The 20,967-nt window shown below is 37.9% G+C and overlaps 1 protein-coding gene across 2 annotated transcripts; it reads right to left on the bottom strand.

The window, feature by feature from the left end:
• Nucleotides 1-6,335: 6,335 nt before the first annotated feature.
• Nucleotides 6,336-20,640, bottom strand: LOC100000832 (E3 ubiquitin-protein ligase TRIM39). 2 transcript variants are annotated; one of them, XM_001340918.8, is made up of 9 exons: nucleotides 20,509-20,640; nucleotides 18,896-19,058; nucleotides 14,933-15,612; nucleotides 12,805-12,900; nucleotides 11,785-12,018; nucleotides 10,854-11,001; nucleotides 10,703-10,744; nucleotides 10,561-10,587; nucleotides 6,336-8,373 (listed from the first exon to the last, which is right to left on the bottom strand). In XM_001340918.8, exons 3-9 carry the CDS (start codon nucleotides 15,608-15,610, stop codon nucleotides 7,835-7,837), a joined length of 1,764 nt encoding a protein of 587 aa, XP_001340954.2. In that variant the 5' UTR covers nucleotides 15,611-15,612; nucleotides 18,896-19,058; nucleotides 20,509-20,640; the 3' UTR covers nucleotides 6,336-7,834. The 2 variants fall into 2 exon arrangements, with proteins under 2 accessions (XP_001340954.2, XP_009301380.1); XM_009303105.5 differs by having other exon boundaries at nucleotides 18,896-19,048.
• Nucleotides 20,641-20,967: the final 327 nt, after the last annotated feature.

Below are 20,967 nucleotides of genomic sequence, written 5' to 3'. Positions count from 1 at the left end.
TTTCACTTACGTTGAAGTCTTAAGTAGCAGGCCTGTTACCCATAGCAAAACAGTGCTGCACCTTCACTCGAGCCTATACAAAATGCTTTCATCTAACATTCTTATAGATACATTTCCTAAATAAAATTTTCTTGCAGTAAGGAAGTTTTTGGTTTTAGTGCACAGTCCTTCACATTATAATAAGATGCACTGGCTGTTATTGTTTCTTCACCACTGAGAAACATTTCTTCACTTTTTCAATATACTGTAAATAGTACAGTATAAAATGCTTACTTTTCCCAGTCATACAGTGCTTAGCATATATAAGTACACCCCTCACAAATCTATCTTGTAAATTATTATTTTTAATAGGAAGCTATGCAATAATATATTTGTGCATATATGTTAGATTAGTCAGTACTAAAGCCAAATCTGGAGCTTATCTAACAAAATAACTTACGATAACGGTTCAAAAACTAGTTCACTCAAATTCATTTGTTGTAGAAAAATATTAAATACAAATTTTTAAAATCAGGTTTAGTTGAAATTTTGTTGGTTGTAATGTTTTTTTTGCAATATTTTGCCTGAATTTAGTTGTTTTATCTTTCAATTTCTAAATATGTTTGGTGACTAAAACATCATTTCAATAAATTTATCTGTTTAATAAATCTATTTTGTTAAAATGCACCAATATATATAACCTATATTTACTGAGAATTGAATAAAAAACATTTATTTTCAAAACGGGGAGTACTCAGTTATGCTGAGCACTGTAAGTATTTTCTACGTTACTTAGATAATCGGATGTGAGCACTATTTAAAAATGGAAAACAGGCTGAGGTAAAAAGAAGCAAACAGGTGGAAAGATGAAGAGATGAGCAGAGATGAGAAAGAAGAAAGACTTTGGGGGAAAGAAGGAGTGTGTAGGTGTGCAGAATGACTGGTATGCTGTCCGGGCTGTTGGAGTGGTTCTGGCAGAACATTTGTTTGTCTTTTTTTGATCATCCTCTTCATTATTCCCTCATTAATCAGACTTAATTTATTAAATCATCTTCATTCATATTTCAGAATTAGATCTAAGGATCTGTAAGTGATGTTGCATTCAATACTTCTAGCGATTTAGATTTATAAATATGCTTGCAGACTCTAAGCAAGTCTTGTGCACGGAAGACGGAAGTCCCATGCACTTGTTGTCACGCTACTGTGACAAACTTCAGTCTCGAAGATGCAGACGTTGGCTGCCATGCAAGTAGAGCTGGCAGGAGGGCAAGAGTCAGTTCAATCAGGCTGAACCTGATAAACGGCCCGCGACCATTTCAATCACCCCATCCCTTCCCCCAGTTTTCCTGTTCTCGTCTTGCTCAGAGCCTGCTTTGCTTCATTCACTTCTAAGCCATACAATGAATGACTGACAGTGACTTTTACTAAAGCTATGACTTTTTTTCCATGGCAGGGTGGAGTTGTGACCAGTGTGTTTAACTGTGACACTATTTGTGTGACATGACTTTAGCGTGCGTCACACCTGTTGACCAGAATGGATCTGCGGTCTGAAAAGGCAGTTTGGAAGATCTTTTCTCACAGATCCACATTCTACAGTGTATTAGTGAGGAATGTTGGCTACCACTGAAATATGGTAATAGTCATCTCACATGCTCTCTCGTTCTGTCTTTTTTTGTGGTGTCAGTCACGCTTTCCTGCTTGGCTTGTCACACCTGTGATTTCTGCCATTATGAAACTTAAAGTTCACATGATGCTATTTCTTTTCAACCATCATTGAACTTCCTGAAACTTTGTGTATTATTTTTCACATCACCTTCATCATTCATGCCAATTCATCATGGCAGAATATCAACCTAGCATAGAGTAGAATATGATATCTCTCAAACTCCATTCCTGGATGGCAGCAGGTATGCACAGTTTTGCTCCAACCCTAATCAAACACAGCTAGTCCAAGCTGTACAAGACTACTAGAGACTATTAAGCAGGTGTGAGCTGCAGGTGGTTTGAGCTAAACTCCGCAGAGCTGTGGCCCTCCTGGAATTAAGTTTGAGACCAGGATCAAAAAGATAAAGGAAGTTACAGTGGGAATTTCTGCCTCATATATTACATTTAGGTTGTTTTGATCCAAACTCTGGTTGCTTGGATTTCCTTTTACTAGATCCGGGGTGGCCAAACTCGATCCTGGACGTGTCCTGGAGAGTTTAGCTCTAACCCTAATTAAACACACCTGAACCAAGCAATCAAACTCTTACTAGATAGAAACTTCCTGGCAGGTGTGTTGAAGCAAGTTGGAGCTAAACTCAGCAGGACACTGGTCCTCCAGGAGACAGAGTTTGGACACCCCTGTACTAGATGCTGAGTTACCATTTAATATACATATTTCATTTTAGGCTTGATAGTACGTTTTTATATATTTTATTTTCGGAGTTCAAGTTCGGAATAGATGAAAAAACAGAAGTGAAAAAAAGTAGGATTATCCTAGTTTGGGCCATAAATGTTTACCAACACAAATGACATAAAAGAGACTGCCAACTGCCAACTGCAATCTGTAAAAGAGAAAAATGCTTTATGCATAACAGTAGCAGTACCTCTGGCTCTGCTGTTAAAGTTAGAGTGAAAGACATGACCATCCATGGTTTTCTTAATCTGATGTGGTTCTTAACATGCAAATGTGTTTCCTTTGAAAAAAAAAAAATCAGAATTCAAATTTTTAAGATGAGAAAACATTCTGGAATATTTTGTTGGTCCTTCTAAACCTCAAACATTCCAGCTAACCAAATTAACCGAAAACCCACCACTTAGTCCTGTATTAAAAAACAGCTGTTCCTATGGTGCAAAAAATAAATAAATAAAATCAATCAGGCAAAAAGACCTCAGCAAAATAAAAAGACAAAAAACAAATTACAATTATGTGAATAAACATTTTCCTCCAAACATATGATAACAAATTAAGAACCAACAGAACAAAAGAACCAAAAAAACAAACATTCTAAACTCGTCATTAAAACCAGCATGAGTTGCAAGAATATACCATTACACAGCTGGAAATCCATGCAGTAAAGTCCACAATATTGACCAGTACTGATAATAAAAGTGATTATACACTGTAAAACCCAACAGTCAACTTTATTAAATGAAATGAGTGCAGTTTACTCAAAATTTACTGAAAGTTAATTCTACTCATTTGAAGAGTTTTGAACTCAGTGTTGAATGTAATGAGTTCATTAAATACCTCATTACCTCAACTTAAATGGAGTAAGTTCACAGTACTCATATAGATAGTTTTTTTTTTTAACTCAAATGGTTTGTAGCAATTAGTTTCCTCAAATGGTTTGAGTTGCCTTAACTCATTGGGTTTTACAGTACCCAGTTGGTTTGACTTCACTTCATTTATCGGGTTTTACTGTGCTCAAATTGTACTCAAATAGATTAAGTTCACAGAATTTATTAGGATTATTTTTTTTAACTTAAATGGTTTGTTGCAATCAGTTTCCTCCTCAACTACCTTAACTTTTGGGTTTTACAGTGAATTAACAAAAATAAAAGTAGCAGAAAAAAATGAATAAATAAATAAATAACAAATACAATTAATTCATGTTTTATTTTAACAATATTACAGTTAATCTAAATTCAGAAGATAGTAAAGAGATAGTTCACCCAAAATAAAAATTCTGTCATCATTTATTTACTCTACTTATTCAAACCTGTTTGAGTTTCTTTCCTCTGTTAAACACAAAATAATATATATTTAAATATGTTAGAAGACTGAAGCAATAGCATTTGTTTTTATTGAAGCCAATGGTTACAGGTTTTCAGCTTTATCTTTAAATATCTTGTTATTTGTTCAGCACAAGAAATAAACCCATAAAGGTTTGGAACCACTTTAAAGGAGAGTAAATAGTTAAAATAGTTTCATTTTTGGGTGAACTATCCCTTAAATTTTTAAGTATGTTTTAGACACTAGCAGTTCTCTACGATGGATGTCCAGTGTTCTACAGCCTCCGGCACCTGGACTGCAGCTCCGCACAAGAAGTTTGGCCAGAGGAGAAATGGTTGTGTCCAACTGAGCCTAGTTTCTCTTAAGGTTTTTTTCCCTTCACTTTCGTCAATTGGTGAAGTTTGTTTCTCGCCACTGTCACCACTGGCTTGCTTGGTTTGGGACTTGAGGAGCTGCTCATAGATGGATTTGCTCTTCAGTGTTTGGACTTTCAGCAGTGAAAATTGAACCACACGGAACTGAACTGAACTGAACTTCAACTCTGAGAACTGAACAGACACAGTTTTAATTTACCTGAATTGCTATGTTAAGCTGCTTTGAGACAATCTACATTGTGAAAGCGCTATAGAAATAAAGATGAACTGAATTGAATATAAATGAAATAGATGTATAAACGTTAGAACAAAAAGAAACACATTTTTTAATGTATTTTTATAATAATAATCAAAAAATTACAACACACACACACACACACACACACACACACACACACACACACACACACACACACACACACACACACACACACACTCTAACACACACTAACACACAGATAATCCAAATATAATCAGTGTAGGTGGATGAATTCAGAAATCACAAGGTGTTACAATTTGTTTCCTTAAGCATATCTGCCATATCTGTTGCCCATAGCTTGCGATTCTCAAGTATTTTCCATTTACGCTTTCAAATAGCCTAGTATTATGAGACTGCATGGATCATGCCGGCAAAGAGAAACATCTCATTAATTAAAATGATCTACTTAAACAGTGAACAAATACAAAACAACAATATATGTTGCTCACAACTATAGTTCTGGTCTTTAATGTTAAGTTTACTTTATGTACCTTGATGTGCCGATAAGTCAGTGTCGTAAAAAGCTGTTCGAATAGACGGCGAAGACAAAAATAGCAAATGCAGGTCAGTGTTTTCAACTAATATTCAGGGGAAGTAAAGTAACCTTGACGCAAAACACTTGCATTTAAAAGTAATTAGTAGAACAATCTGTAGAAATAAGGCACTTCTATAATGAATCTTTATGTAGCCTATATTTCCACAGGTGTTTTACAGTTTGTTCATGCATTGAGGTAATGCACAAGTCTTAATAATGACTGGAAACAAATTACTAGGCTCTGCTTCTGCTCATCAAGTGTATAGGTCGAAGCAAATAACTACAAGGTGTATCACACAAAACAAAATGAATCCCGTTTTAAACTCTGTCATTGATCTAAAGATGTTTTATGATTCCCTGACTTCAATACTGGGTAATCCTGCAATCCAGAGTTAAATGTATTACATTTTTGTTGTTAATTCCCTTGTATAGTGTTTTATGTTCAAGTCTGTTCTCCCCATTTAAAAACATAACAAAAACAAGGTGTATCAAAATGGAGAATAGCTGAACACCTGCAACTAGAAATGTGTAGGTCTACTGTTTCTGTAACTGAGTCACACTTCAGAGTTACCAAATGTTTAACAGTCAAATTTGTTGTTAGGTGATATTTAGACAAATAATAAATTGTCAAAGTTGAACACACTGCCACGTGTTTGCATTGAAAAACGTGTGTAAAGTGTGGTTATTAAAACATGAATCTGCCACCTGGCGACAGACTCATGAACCGCAGCTCCGCAGTTTCAGTCAGCCCTCAGGTATAATTCTCCCTCTCCCGACAGTTACTTTTGACATGCTTCGACAGGTAGGATGTGTAGGGAGAAAATACCGTTAGGATTTTGTTTGGGAGTTACCAAAGCGGCTAAGACAACAATGTATAGACAGTTAGTGGTGATTACAGTGTCATTACCAGACACGAGGCGGTTGTCATGTATTGTGTAAGTGGTAGCAATAACTTCAGTCTCGCTCCTTTGTTGTGAAACGGCCTAGTCTTGGTACTTTTCAAGTGTGAAAGAGAGTAAAAGGGCGGGATGTTATAAAGATAGAGATTACCTGCAGTAACTTGTCATCTGAAACCGTAATGTTTGTTCATCATGCTCATAGAAACATAAAATGCAGCAAGCGGGTGTTACATTTCAAAGAGTGTAAACCGAGGAGCCCTAAACAGTCAACAGACTTTACAATGGTAAGATTACACTAAAATTAGGTTATACCCACAAATATAGCTACCCACATTTTTACTACAAACAAACTAATTAAAAATATACATGTATATTTTGTGGTAAAAAATGTGGTAAAACTGAATTCTCACAAGGGAGTATGAGTCATAACCCACAAAATAAACAGTAGCATATTTATATTAAACCTTATATATATATATATATATATATATATATATATATATATATATATATATATATATATATATATATATATATCTTTTTTTAATGAAGGATGATATTGTTATTCATTGTTATTTGCACACTTGTTGTTTATTTAATTGGTTCAATCCAGAAGATAATATTTTGCCAAAGATTCTGTTTAGTCATGATAATAGAAAACAAGACTAGCCGATTTGTATTGTTATTAAAAGACTATTTTTACATTTCTAGAAAGTGTTCTTATCAGTAAGGCATTTCAAACTGTGTTTAGTAACCAAATACACACCTCTTATTCATACACTTTGAACAGTTTCTACAGTCATCTCAGCATGAGGAGAAAAGTGACAAAATTAGTGTTAGAAAATACACAGGAATGAAGAAAACCCTCATCGTTCTTATTTTTACTTTACAAAATGTCCATTTAGGAAAAGATGTTGTTAAGCTATACTGTATATGCAATGACACTAATACCGTGAATGTGCTTTTAAGAATGTAAACCCAGTGTTCAGGTATGTACACTACCTAACAAAAGTCTAGTCTCCTATCCAAGTTTTTAGAACACCAAATAATACCTTGACTTTTAGTTGATCATTTGGTATCAGAAGTGGCTAATATGAAAGGCAAAGGCCTCTAGATTACGCTTATTTTACCAAAATAAAACATAATCATGCCTTGATTTTTAATTATTTAATTAGGTCAGTAAGTTCTTAGACTAAAGTCTTGTCACATAACAGAAATAATGTACAGTATAGAATATTAAGTCATGTTGCAGTAGAAAAAGAATGAATAATGTTTATGACTCCCATGAGCTTGGAGGACTGCATCCATACATCTCTGTATTCTACATCCACATCAAGACTCTTTGGATTCACCTTCAATGCCTAGTCCTTCATCTTCATCTACCCCAGACATGCTCAATAATGATCATGTCTGGTGACTGGGCTGGCCAATCCTAGAGCACTTTGACCTTCTTTGCTTCCTGAAACTATGAAGTGGTGGCTAAAGTATGAGAAGGAGCGTTATCCTGCTGAAGAATTTGCCCTCTCTTGTGGTTTTTAATGTAATTTGCAGCACAAATGTCTTGATAGCTCAGGCTGTTGATGTTGCCATTCACTCTGCAGCTCTCTTGTATGCCCTCATACTGAATGTAACCCCAAACCATGGTTTTGACTTCACCAAACTTGACTGATTTCTGTGAGAATCTTGGGTCCATGCAGGTTCCAATAGGTCTTCTGCAATATTTGTGATGATTGGGATGCAGTTCAACAGATGGAAAAATCTACTTTCTGCCACTTTTCCAAATGATCAACTAGAAGTCAAGTAATTATTTGTTGCTCTTACAACTGGGATGGACGACAAGACATTTGTCAGGTAGAGTATGGTGAAAACCTCAACATATGAATACCCGAGATTAACTGTTAACCCTGGGTAAATAGTGAGCAATCTAAAACATGACGCGAGGAAACCCAGCATTCATTTACCTGGGCTTTAGAACAACCATTTCAGTTGTGAAAAAGCACTAATGTAAATGAATTGCCGATGCGTCAGCAGACGAATCAATTACAAGCTGTTCGCTTCTCATTTTACATTTCAGCTTAGCACAGGTGTGATCACCAGCGGAGCTTCATTTTTGCTGTTTTTGTTGGTACAGGGACTGAAGAATGGATAAATGGTCTCCGAAAAGTTGTCCATGAACGTATGGATGTGCATTTTTGCGTCAACGTCATAAAAGGAGACTTGGCCTTTCTCGTAGTCCACAAATAGCCCCATTTTTTGAGGTTTGTTGCTGAGATGAAGCACAGTGGGAGGCTCAGTTCTGAAAGCGTAGTTGTTCTTGTCCCGCAAGCTAAGAAACCAGTATCCATGGCTGGGACTGACTTTGATTTTACCCTTTCTGTTGCAGGAATGACTTGCGACCCCCAGATCCCAGTCGGTCTTTCCGTTTACCTTTACCTCCCAGTAGTGTCGTCCAGTGTTAAAGCCCTCGCGACCGAGCACACAGACCACACGGTCAAAGCGCTCACGGTGGTTGGTAACATGCTGCTGATTTTCACTGCACCACACCATCTTCTTGTTTTCAGATAGGATGAGGCGTGGATGGGCCGTGTTGGCGTCCAGGGTCACATCCACTGTGGAAAAACATGAAAGTAAGTCCTTTTTTGATATTTACCACTGTTGCTATTTACAGTAGCACTAGTTTTTGAACCCATTCAGCTGATATCTTGGTGGGGGGCGCTTTTAGCTTAGCTTAGCATAGTTCATTGAATCGGATTAGACCATTAGCATCTAATTTTGTGCATAGATTACCTATTTAAAGCTTGACCCATCTGTAGTTACATTGTGTAACTAAAGGCTGATTTATACTTCACCGTCAATCGCATGCGTATGGTCTGGCTCAACCTTTGCACTGTCGCACCCCTCGCCATGGCTGACACCGACACACATCTCTCAAAAAATGTAACAACATGTTGCAAAAACGCAAAGCACAAGCTCTGTGATTGGCTGGCTGGGTATTACTCAACTTTTAATTTTTTTTTTTTTACCCTTTAATAATAATAATAATAATACAAATAATGATAAATGCAATTTAAAAAAGGTAACAACAATTAAAAACTATGTTTTTAACCATATGCATCTCTTGGTTTATTAATGGCAAGTTGATCAAAGAAGCGACTGTTAAATGTTTAAATTGATCAAATTGACAAGAATGAATGTTGTTTAGTAGTTTGATAATTTTATAAAACCTTTTTGATCCACTTCAAATATTCATTCATTTTCTTTCCGGCTTAGTCCCTTCATTAATCTGGGGTCGTCACAGCAGAGTGAACTGTGTCATGGCCCGGCTCAAAGGCAATGACAAAATAAAAGGGAGGACATACACCGGATGGTTTGGTACCAAAAGTATTTATTTAAACATTAAAAAATATTCAAGTGCTCACTTTAGGTCAGCAAAATCAAATATTAACCAAAGCTAAAAAGAAACAAAACAAAACAAAAAAGGAGCAAAAGCACGGCTCTCTCCAAGCAAACACTGCTGGCTTTTATATAGCCGAAATCAGGTGTTCCCAATTGCGCAGATGAGTCTCTGTCCTTCCCGCTTCAACTGATCAGTGGGTTGGTCTAAGAGACTCGTCACAACTGCCAACTTATCCAGCATATGTTTTACGCAGCGGATGCCCCTCCAGCTGCAACCCATCACTGGGAAACATCCATACACACTAATTCACACACATACACTATGAACAATATTAGCTTAAGTGAGGTTTATTTATTAACTAATTTCGAGAGGATCATGTGCTTATGATACCACAGCCGGTTTCACATTAGCTAATCATGATCTTCCAATCCAAGTTATTATAAATAACCACAGTCTTCAATCCACATTTATCTTCGTCTGAAAGAAACACCCCTTCCTCCCTATTCCCCTCCTTTACCATAGATCGGGCGGCACGGTGGCCCAGTGGTTAGCACTGTTAGCCCCACAGCAAGAACACTGCCGGCCCTGGTCCCAGCCAGGGCGGTGGGTGTTTCACTGAGGATTTTGTATATTCTCCCTGTGTCCGCATGGGTTTTCCCCGGGTTCCCTGGTTTCCTACCACCATCCAAACATATACATAATACATTACAGATTTAGCAAATCAGGCACTTGTCTAGCTCACTTCTTTCTGAAGTGTTACCTTAGCTACTGCAGCCGTGGAGTTTTTGAGGTCCACCTGAGCTCAAGCTCCCCTCTTGCTCTGCGAATGGGAGGAAGAACTGGACTTAAGAATCCCCTAAGCTCAGAGTTCTCTCGTGGGACAGCATGCCAAACAAGCTTTTGATCGATTATCAGCTAAGTGGGAACTCTTGAATTCACCTATACTGGATGTCTTTGGACTGAGAGGGAAACCGGAGCACCCGGAATAAACCCACGCAAACACAGGGAGAACATGCAAATGTCAACTGACCCAGTCCGGGATCAAACCAGCGACCTTCTTGTAGTGAGGCGATTGTGCTACCAACTTCAAATATTAAGTACTATGTTTGTATTTATAAACATATACTTTCAACATATTTATTTGTTTAGTTTCAGGTCAAATTAAGCATGCCAACCTGTTTCCCAAATACTCACAGAAGAGCAGTAGAAATACAAGTCTTGCAACCTTATGCAGATGTGACATGCAAGAATCAACTATCCATAAACCGTTATCTCAGCTGTTTAGGACTTCATGCATAACAGGGCAAAGTTATCAAGTCCTGAGAGAACGAAATCTTTATGGCACCTGCTTATACATGCACTGCAATTAAAGCAATAAAATGTAATATTTAACTCCTACCTGCATATTCCTGTATTCTCTTCACTTCTGAAAAACAGAAAGACGGTCACATTATTGGAAACAGTTAAACACATTACATAAATCCACCGGTAGAACACACATCATTCTAATATAAACACTCGTCAACAAAAGGAAGACTTACTGACTGACTTGGCCGGTGATTGATTAGCAGATATTAAGGGGCCTAGATCAGAAACAGACAATGTCAGCTGCATGGGGCAAAATGCATGAGGCAATATCTCCATCTGCCACTAGATGGCGCTGTAGTTACGTGTTTGACAGCTGTCACTCACAGGCAGCAGGTGGTTTCTGCAGCTCCTCTTTAAACTGCTCCAGTAGTTGACAGACAGAGGCACAGATCCCTTCAGTCCCCAAATCACAGCTCAGAGAAACACTTGACCAGTCCTTCACTGACACAGGAGTACTGGCATCAGAGTAACCCTGTTGGACACGAGAGGGGCAATTGCAATTCTTCGCTATAGATCATGCACATTTTCTTTCTATGCACAATAGAAACAAGCAGTGTATTCTATAAATTTGAGACACAGGAGCCTGGATCCCATTGATGTCTATAGGTTTACTGTATCATATTCCTACACTGATTTGCAATGAACTAAAAGTGCTAAAAGTAATAAAGCTGTATAATATATCGTTTGATCATCGATATCGCAGTGTGTGTATCTGGAATAGTCACATCTTAGGATTGAATTATTAAAGATCACAAGACTAAGATATTATTAAATATGATTTTTAAAAATATTCAAACAATGATAACCATGTTATTTTTCATTTGGATGTTTAATTTCTGTACTTGAATACTGTTATATTGTAATTTATGTAGAAATTGTAGATCAGCAGTTGCTAAAATACTCAACCATGCAACGTTCAGAGTCACTTAAATCACCTTTCTTCCCCATTCTGATGCTCGGTTTGAACTGCAGCAGATCGTCTTGACCATGTCTACATGTCTAAATACATTGTGTTGCTGCCATGTGATTGGCTGATTGGAAATTTGCATTAACGAGCAGTTGGACAGGTGTACCTAATAAAGTGGCCGGTGAGTGTATTTCCAACTCAAACTGAACACTGAATAAGGGGGTTTAATGGCAAATCTAGAGAACCGATAGCTTTAACTTTTTTGGTTTTGAAATTTTTTTACAATGACAATAATATGAGAACTGAAGTCATTTTCTCGAATAAGATCTGATGTACCAAGTTACATACCTTCAGTCCAGTGATGTAGTTGTCAGTTTGGGCCAGTTTAGTCAGCTCTGTGCTCTTGGTGCGGAGCTCTGTGATCTCCTGCTCCAGCTCTCGGATCATGAGCTCGGCCTGGTGCTCTGCTGAGCGTCGGTTAATCTCTGTAACCTCCAGCAGGCCAGCCTGACTGCGCTCCAGAGAGCTGATCAGTGCCCCGAACAGCTGCATGCTGCGCTGCGCCTCGTGCTGTGCCAGCGCCTGCAGGACAGGTGATCGAGGAGAAAAATGAAGATGCATGTCAGTCAGATCCAGGATTTATAGATCAGGATTGATGCAGTTGTATTTTATCCTTCTATAGGCCCACAAACAAAAATACAGTAGTTTTTGATAATTGATAAGTTGATGTGATTAAATTGATTTTGATGTGATGATAACTTTAAAACCCAGGGCGTCCGCTGGGTCTTACTAAGTATTAACAGTTGATAAATCAATGTAGAGAAATTTAAGGCCCTTAAAAAGTATTAAAAAGTTTTAAATTCTACTTTGCAAGGTATTCAGTTTAATATCAGTTTGCAATTTATAGTTGTGTGCTTAAGTTTGCCTGAATTAAATCTGCGAATATCAAGATGTTGTTTAGTTTATTAATCCTGCTAGATTTGACATCCTGCTGCTTTGTTTACTGCAGTTACCAATGAAACACCATTATTTCTGCATTTCTATAAGCGCCAACCTGCTGAATTAGCTAGATTTATTAGATTTGTATTTCGTATATGAATAATGTTTTAGTTTTGGATTAGTTTCTTACATTAATATTTAGTAAATATACTGCAAGTTAAAATCTCGCTAGTGTTTCAGGTTGAAACCTTAAGTGGTAATAAGGTCTTAAAATGGATGCAAAAAGTCTTAAAAAAGGTCTTAAAAGGAATTGAATTTCACTCTGATTCCTGTATATACCCTGAAACCACATTTCACTTTTCTGCAAGCCTTGGAGGATTTGTAATGTTGAGGGATAAAGAAAAGATGTAAAGCTTCTGCATTACTCACGTTGATGTCAATTAGTGATTGCTTAATCTCCTCCGCTTTCTGCGTCCTCACCCTGGCCATCTCCTGTATCTCTGTCTCTGTGATAGAAATCTTTATCTGTGTTCAAAGAAAATGGGAAATGACGCCATAGGAAGCGCTTCAGGTTGCATATTGGGAAGGCCACAGGCTGCATTATACTACAAACAAGTACTAAAGCAATAGCAATGATATACAGTATTTATAATACATTTTTACATGCCAAATATATATTTTAAGAATAACTGCAAAAATACTGACTTAAACTTAAAATTAATAAATTTTTTATCTTATTTGGATAAGTTGCCTAATTAACCTACCTAGTTAACCTAATTAACCTAGTTAAGCCTTTAAATGTCTAAGCTGTATAGAAGTGTCTTGAAAAATATCTAGTCAAATATTATTTACTGTCATCATGGCAAAGACAAACTATTATGTTTAGAAATGTGTTGAAAAAATCTCTCAGTTGAATAGAAATTGGGGGAAAACAAAAAAACGGGGCTAATAATTCTGACTTCAACTGTATATATATTGCTAGAAGAAGAACCATTTTTGGTTCCCCTGATAAGTTTTTATTGATGTTTATTCATTCATTTTCTTTTCAGCTTAGTCCCTTTATTAGTCAGGGGTTGGAACAGCAGAATGAACACAGGGAGAACATGCAAACTCCACACAGAAATGCCAACTGACCCAGCCGAGGCTCGAACCAGCGACCTTCTTGCTGTGAGGCGACAGTGCTACCACTGAGCCACCTTGCGGCCCTTATTAAAAAGTTTTTAAAAAATGTTTTAGTTTCATAGAAATTTTTATAATCTATAGCAGGGGTGGGCAAACTCGGTCCTGGAGGGCCAGTGTCATGCAGACTTTAGCTCCAACACTAATCAATCACACCTGAACATGCTAATCAGTGTCTTAGAAATCACTAGAAATTTATAAGAAATTTATAAGCAGGTATGATTGATTAGAGTTGGAGCTAAACTGTGCAGGACACCGGACCTCCAGGACGGAGTTTGCCCACTCCTGATCTAAAGGAACATTTTCATAAACCTATAGTGGAATGAAAAGATTATGTCTATATTAAAGGCATTATGTAAAACAGTGGTTCCCAAAGTGGGGGTCCCAATACAACAATGGGGGGTCACTTGGTTTAATTCCAAAAATGTCATATATGTTATTAAACTATTAAAATGACCATATTTTATCCCTAATCTACAGATGATAAAATAGAAGTTGAAATTTACATAAAAAGCAACATGCAAATAAAAAGTCATCAGCCTCGCATACATTAAAAATAATGGCCAAGACTCGAGTGAATATTGAGGACAATCTCCAAGTGGCGGTCTCCAAAATTTAACCAAGAATAAACTTGTACTGTAAACACTGTGCCCACCATTCTCCTTAAGTGAGGATAATATTAAATTAAACAAATGGATAATGACTGTAAAAAAATAATATGGTTGTTAGACTTGCACATTTTTGTGTTGTCAATAAACTTGTTTATATAATTCCAGCTGGTGTGTTTGCACCATTGTGGGCAATGTTTGTGTGTTTAAACCACCTCCGAGGAAAGCGGGGGTTGCAAATCAGTGGAATTGTTTTAATGGGGGTCGCAAGCTGAAAAGTTTGGAAACTGCTGATGAACAAGGTTCTTCACAAAAAAATAAAAAATATATTTTTAAGAGTATACCTTTAATTGTTGTATTACTTCCCATTATGGGCCCAAACCAACTACAGCATAATCACGAAACACTCCCAGCAATATGATTAAATAACCCTTGTTATTTAAAAAAAAGCACATAGTTCACAGAAAAAGGAAAGTTCTGTCATTCTTTACATGTTTAACATTCCTTTAAACATGGAAGACGATATTTTCAAGAAAGCTAGAAACCTGTAACCTTTGACACCCATAGTATTTTCTACTATGGAAATCAATGGTGGCCGGTTCAGCTTTCTTTAAAGTATCTGCTTTTGTGTTTAACAGAAAAAAATCAACTCATAAAGTTTCCAAGGGTGAGTAAACAGTGAATTAATTTTCATTTTTGTGTGAACTATCCCATTCATTTGGAGGCCACAATAAATGGTGCTTCAGATTTGATCAGACTCATTCCTCTACCTTATTAATCTGCCACTCCTTCTCAGCACAGGTGATGTTGTGTGTTTGGTGCTCTGTTTGTTCGCACTCGGCACAAATACACTCCAGATCAGTCCGACAGAACAGTTCCAGGTTTCGGTGATGCTTCGGACACAATGGCACCTTCACGGCATTCGCCGCTCCGCACATTGAATACCTTCTCAGTGACACCTGTCTGGCAAAATTGGGCAACTCTGTGTCATCACTGTCTGCATGTGTTGTTTGCTCAGTTTGCTCAGCCCCTGTTTCATTGTGACAGGCCAGAGAAGTGTCCCGGGATCTGCGTCGTATCAGTTTCCTTTTCATTTCACTAAAGAGCTGATTTGGAAGCTGGCCGCGCTTAAGCGTCCCGTTTGTTGACTCTTGTGTTATTCCGTCTTTTTCAGCTTCGTCACCTCCGCAGGCCCCCAGGTTCCCGTTCATGCACTTGAACTGTTCGGTGATCTCTCGGAGTGTGCGGTTGATGTGCAGGTCAGGTTTTCTCTTGAAGGTCTGTTTGCAGAGCGGGCACTGGCAGTGTTTCGCCGTGTCCCAGTAGTGGCTGATGCAGCTCATGCAGAAGCTGTGGCCGCATGGTGAAGACACCGGATTGTCAAACACCTCTAAACAGATGGAGCACAGCAGGTGCTCTTCAGACAAGAAGCTGCGGGAGAACGGCATGGCTGTGCAGCAAGAAAAACAGGAGGAGGAAAAAAATGGCATGATCAGACACAATCTACATTGTAAAAGTGATATAGAAATAAAGATGAATTTAATTGGTAACATAAAGTAACAACATTTACAAAAACTGGTGGTGGTTGAGGAGATTTACCCCAAATCATTAAAGTGCTTTGAGTGTCCAGAAAAAAGCTATATAAATGTAATGAATTATTATAATTATAAGGTAATAAGAGACTGGGTATCGAGAGCTTATGTTTCTGTACAAAACTAACCAGAAAATGTGCATCATGAGGTATTGAGTACTTCTTTCATTCTTTATTATTCATTGATTCTTTTTCATCCAATTTTCCGGTGCCGGGTTGCAGGGGCAGCAGGAGAGAACCACAGACTTCCCTCTCCTCAGACACTTCCTCCAGCTCCTCTGGGGGATCCCGAGGCAATCCCAGGCCTGCCAAAAGACTCAGGCCCCGTTTACACTAGTGCGTTTTAGTTTGAAAACGGCATTTTAGAGTGAAAACGATCCGCGTCCACACTCGCGTTTTACCCAGCGTTTCTGAACTGCTCTCCGTCCACACCAAAACGCTAAAAACGCACATCACGTGACCACACACACACACTCTCGGGCAAGCGCTGCAGCCCATCTACCCAGATGAGAGCTCTGCTAGTCAAACTTTTCATCAAGCATCTCCCGCTGGATCTAATCTCACTATATTTATTTAACGGGATATTTCATTCATCTTGTTGTCTTTATCTAACGACATATTCCCTGACTTTGGTCATTGGAATCTATTACTTGTTCTCCGGAAACGTGTTTTGTCTGAGCGCAAAGAAGTTAATGATTAATGTAAGCACGTAGCCTACTTTCTGTATATTGACTGATCGCTTGCCTTTAATTCCTATAATGTATAAACTTATTATTGTACGTTATACTTTTATAATGGCCATTATCGATTATTAAAACTGATATTCAGCAAAAGAGAGGGTGTGTTTCATATTTTCACTGAAATTGAAAGGAGGCAGTTGTTATCGGCTCCGTTTTGTTATAAATATCCACACAGTGAAGATGACGCTCATGCAGCACGGCGCCTCAACATTTCTGCTGTCTAAGTTGCTAATATTAAAATGAAAATAGGCAGTTCCTTAAATCGTGTTTACATTTTATTGTTGAGAAAGTGAAACAACGTAGCCAAGGTGAATGAAGTTATAAAGTACACTGTTCCCTTTGAAGATTTACCCGTGTCCTCGGTACAGTCTGTTTTCCATATCAAACTGAGAAGAAGAGACTGCAGCCTTGATCAAACTTGCGAAGTCTGAACTTACAAGGAGAGGATGCAGGACTGAACTGTGTGTATAGGCTACTTAATATTGAGGAAAAGCCCCAATCAGAGAGGCGAATGTCTGCAGCCCCGCCTCCGTTTTCAGATGTCTCCGTTTTCCATCATCCACACTGAGACGGAGCAGCAGCGTTTCAGAATGAAAACGGCCTCTCCAGCGTTTTCGAAACGTTCTGTTTTTGGCGCTCGAGAACTCCGGCGTAGTGTGGACGGATGCCGTAACCGTAGCAAAACTTAAGCGTTTTCAAACTAAAACGCATTAGTGTAAACGGGGCCATAGTCCCTCCAGCTCGTTCTGGGTCTTCCCCGAGGCCTCTTCCTGGTGGGACATGCCTGGAACACCGCCCTAGGTAGGCGTCTAGGAGGCATCTGAAACAGATGCCCGAGCCACCTTAGCTGACTTCTCTTGATGTGGAGGGGCAGCAGCTCTACTCCGAGCTCCTCCTGGGTGTCAGAGCTCCTTATCCTTTCTATAAGGGTGCGCCCTGCCACCCTGCAAAGGAAACTCATTTCGGCTGCTAGTATCCAAGATCTTGTGCTTTTGGTCATGACCCAAACCTCATGATCATAAGTGAGAGTAGGACCGTAGATTGACCAGTAAATCAAGAGCTTTGCCTTTTGGCTCAGCTCCTTCTTTACCACAACAAACTGATACAATCCGCCTGTCAATCTCACGTTCCATCTTTCCCTCACTCATGAACAACACCACAAGGTACTTGAACTCCTCCACCTGGGGTAAGGACTTTCCTCCAACCTGGAGATGGCAAACCACCTTTTTCCCTTGGAGCACTATGGCCTCGGACTTGGAGGTGCTGATTTTCATCCCAGCCCTGTCACACTTGGCAGCAAACAACCCCATTGCATGCTGAAAGTCCATGTTCGATGAAGCCAATAGAACAACATCTGCGAATAACAGATGAAATCCTGTGGTCCTCGTACCAGACCCCTGCAGCCCAAAGCTGCCCTTTGAAATTCTATCCATAAAAATTATGAACGGAATTAGTAACAAAGGGCAGCCCTGCCGGAGTCCAATATGCACTGGAAAAAAGTCTGACTTATTGCCGGCAATGCGAACCAAACTCCTACTCTGTTCATACAGGGACGAGACGGCCCTTAACACACCGCTTCTGACCCCCTACTCCCGAGCACCTTCCACAGAATACGTCGAGAGACACGGTCGAATGCCTTCTCCAAGCCCACAAAACACATGTGGACTGGTTGGGCATACTCCCATGAACCCTTGAGCACCCTGACACCCTAAGGGTATAGAGTTGGTCCAGTGTACCACGGCCTGGATGAAAACTGCATTGTTCCTCCTGGATCTTTATTATGCAATTTATTAATCTGGGTTGATGTTAATTGATTATCTCATATAGTGTATTGATAATTAATGTTTAATCATATTAAATTTTATATTTTGGTATTCATTTGTTTCTAAAGTTTAAATGACAGAGTTTTTGGTTTATTTATTTTCGAACAAAAATATACATAAAATATCATTAACAAAAAGAAATACATTTCAACATGGTCGAAAATGGAGCGGGATGAAGCATAAGGTTTAAAGTTTTAAAGATATTATTATTAATAATAAACTGTCAAGAAATATGTACAGGCTACAGAACAAACTGCTGTTGTACTGTGACTTGCTTAATTAACCTAACTTTAACCTAATTAAACCTATTTAAGCCTTTATATATATATAAAGCACACACAAACAATGGGATGAAATAGGTTAAAAGTCAATAGGTAATATTTGTTCTGTCACTTGTCACGGTGACTCAACTGTGATGAATGCATGAGTTCAAATCATCCCAAACAACAGCGACCCAGTGCATTACTGAATGAGAGTGTGTTAGTAGGTCAGTAATCTAGGATCAGGGTCAATTCATGAGGTGTTTTGCTGTTTTTAAGTCACGCTAAATGCTTCAGATTGAGAAAATGATGTTCTCACCTGTAATCAGCAGTTTGGCACTGGAATGAAGATCTACTGGCTAAAGTGAGCACATGTTGTGCAAGAGCACATGTCTCGTTTCAGATCTGTAGGTTTTCTCAGTTTATGTTGCTTATTTGACAAGTATAGTCCTGATGAACAGATCAAAGGATTCTGGAAACAACTGAGGAAACAAAAACACACATGCACACAGTCAAAACATGGTCAACCTTTTGATAGAGCAAACAGTCAAAGGGTTAAAGGGCAAAATTATTAGCCCTCTGTTGAAATATTAATTCATTTTCAAATCTTTCCCAAGTGTTGCAACGGTTGAGAAATGTTCACAGTATTTCCTATCACCTTTTTCCTCTGGAGAAAGTATCATTTCTTTTAATTTGGCTGGAAGTTTTAATTCTTTGTAAAAACAAATATCTATCAATATTATTAGCGCCCTTCAGAACTATTTTTTCAGTTGGCCACAGAACAAACCATTGTTGTCTAACAAATTACTCTGACTTGCCTAGTTAACCTAATTAACCCAGGTAAGCCTTTACATTGTACTTTAAGCTGAACACTAGTATCTTAAAATAATACAAAATAATTCCTCTAATATGATGATCTGTCATCATGACACAGACAAAAGAAACTAGTTATTAGACTTTATAAAAGCTATTATATTAAAAAATGTCTGTAACTAATGTTTTAAATAATTAACATATCGCACGAGGACTAATAAATTTGACTTCAACCGTATATGTGTGTTAAATGTTTTGCTTGTGCTATTTAATAAATAGAAATACCCTTCATTTTCACAATCAGACACATTTTTGTTTGTTGGATTTGGTCTGCTCCTTGTGGACTGGAAAAAGTAAGGAATGACACCTCTTCGGAGTTCAATGCAAACTGCCTTATAAGGGTTAGTTCACCCAGAAATGGAAATTCTGTTATTAATTTCTCACCCGCTTGTCGCACCAAAGCTATTTAACCTTTGTAATCTAAAATATCTTCATTTGTGTTCTGAAGATGAAGGAAGATCTCTAGGGATTAAAACAACATTGTGAGAAATTAACAACAGAAATTAATAACAGAATATTCATTTTCGGACCCTTTAAGGTAAAGTTAAATATATATTAGTCATTCAGTATTGAATATTATTAAAGAACAGAGCAATTTGCAAACCTCTGAGCTTGTGTAGAACTTGACAAAATATTTTTAGCAGCTAAATATATATATATTTGCAAGTTAGTTGTATTCATTGCTATCCAAATGATTCTTTTAAGGTATTTTGCGCTTTAAATGTCAAATAAACTGGTTAATCGTAAACATAATTAGTCATGTCTTGAGGGAACATAATCAACTGGTGTAAAAAAATATCTGTGTATTTAACATATCTGTATAACCAAATATTTAGATGAATTAAATTCCCCACCATAGTATTTAGTATTTTTGATTAAATACATTTAATAGCAATTTAAATTTTGTTTTTTAAATTACAATTTTGCAAAACTTTTCAATAAATTGGTGCCCATCTCGACTATTAACTACAATAAGTGCTCTTAGCTTATGTCTAACACTTTTCAGCTGTCATGCTCAATGCAGATGCTTGGTAATAATAGTAATAAATCAAGTAATACCTTTAATCCCTGAAGAAATGACCTAGATTTTCTTGATCCAGTGGTCTCTCACTCGTCCGCGTGTTGAATCTGGGTGTTTCAGTGTTACAGGTGTGGTAGAAAGGCTTGCATTTGCTTTTCTTTTGGTGCACTGATCTGCCTCTCCCTCCACGTCTCTCTTTCTCCCGGATTGAGTGAGTTTAAACCAGTCTGATGAGATTCCAAACAAGATTACATGCTTGTTTCAATTACTTTTCAGGGTTAGAGCTTGTCAGATGATTCGCGGATGAACAGAAATAGATTTGCTCTCTAATACAATATACACATTTTTTTAGCTTTACAATTTCTCTCATCCAAAGCATATAATGGATACTTTCTTGATATTAATTGGTTAAGCCATCATTGACACTACAGTGAATTGCTCTAAAGACATACATTTGCGAATTCGTTACATCAGCTTTATTGCACCACTGCATCTTT

This window comes from Danio rerio, chromosome 7 (genome assembly GCF_049306965.1).
Source record: "Danio rerio strain Tuebingen ecotype United States chromosome 7, GRCz12tu, whole genome shotgun sequence".
NCBI lineage: Eukaryota > Metazoa > Chordata > Actinopteri > Cypriniformes > Danionidae > Danio > Danio rerio.
The sequence above is the reverse complement of the archived record's forward strand: the minus strand, read 5'-3'. Positions and strand labels throughout refer to the sequence as shown.

Bases quoted from the DNA above. Each gene is read 5' to 3' on its own strand.
- LOC100000832 (XM_001340918.8), bottom strand. From the start codon at position 15,610: ATGCCGTTCTCCCGCAGCTTCTTGTCTGAAGAGCACCTGCTGTGCTCC. The intron at 12,901-14,932 runs GTAGAGGAATGA...CTTTGAACACAG, and splicing joins AGGAGTGGCAGATTAATAAG to ATAAAGATTTCTATCACAGA. The intron at 11,002-11,784 runs GTATGTAACTTG...CGTGTCCAACAG, and splicing joins ACTACATCACTGGACTGAAG to GGTTACTCTGATGCCAGTAC.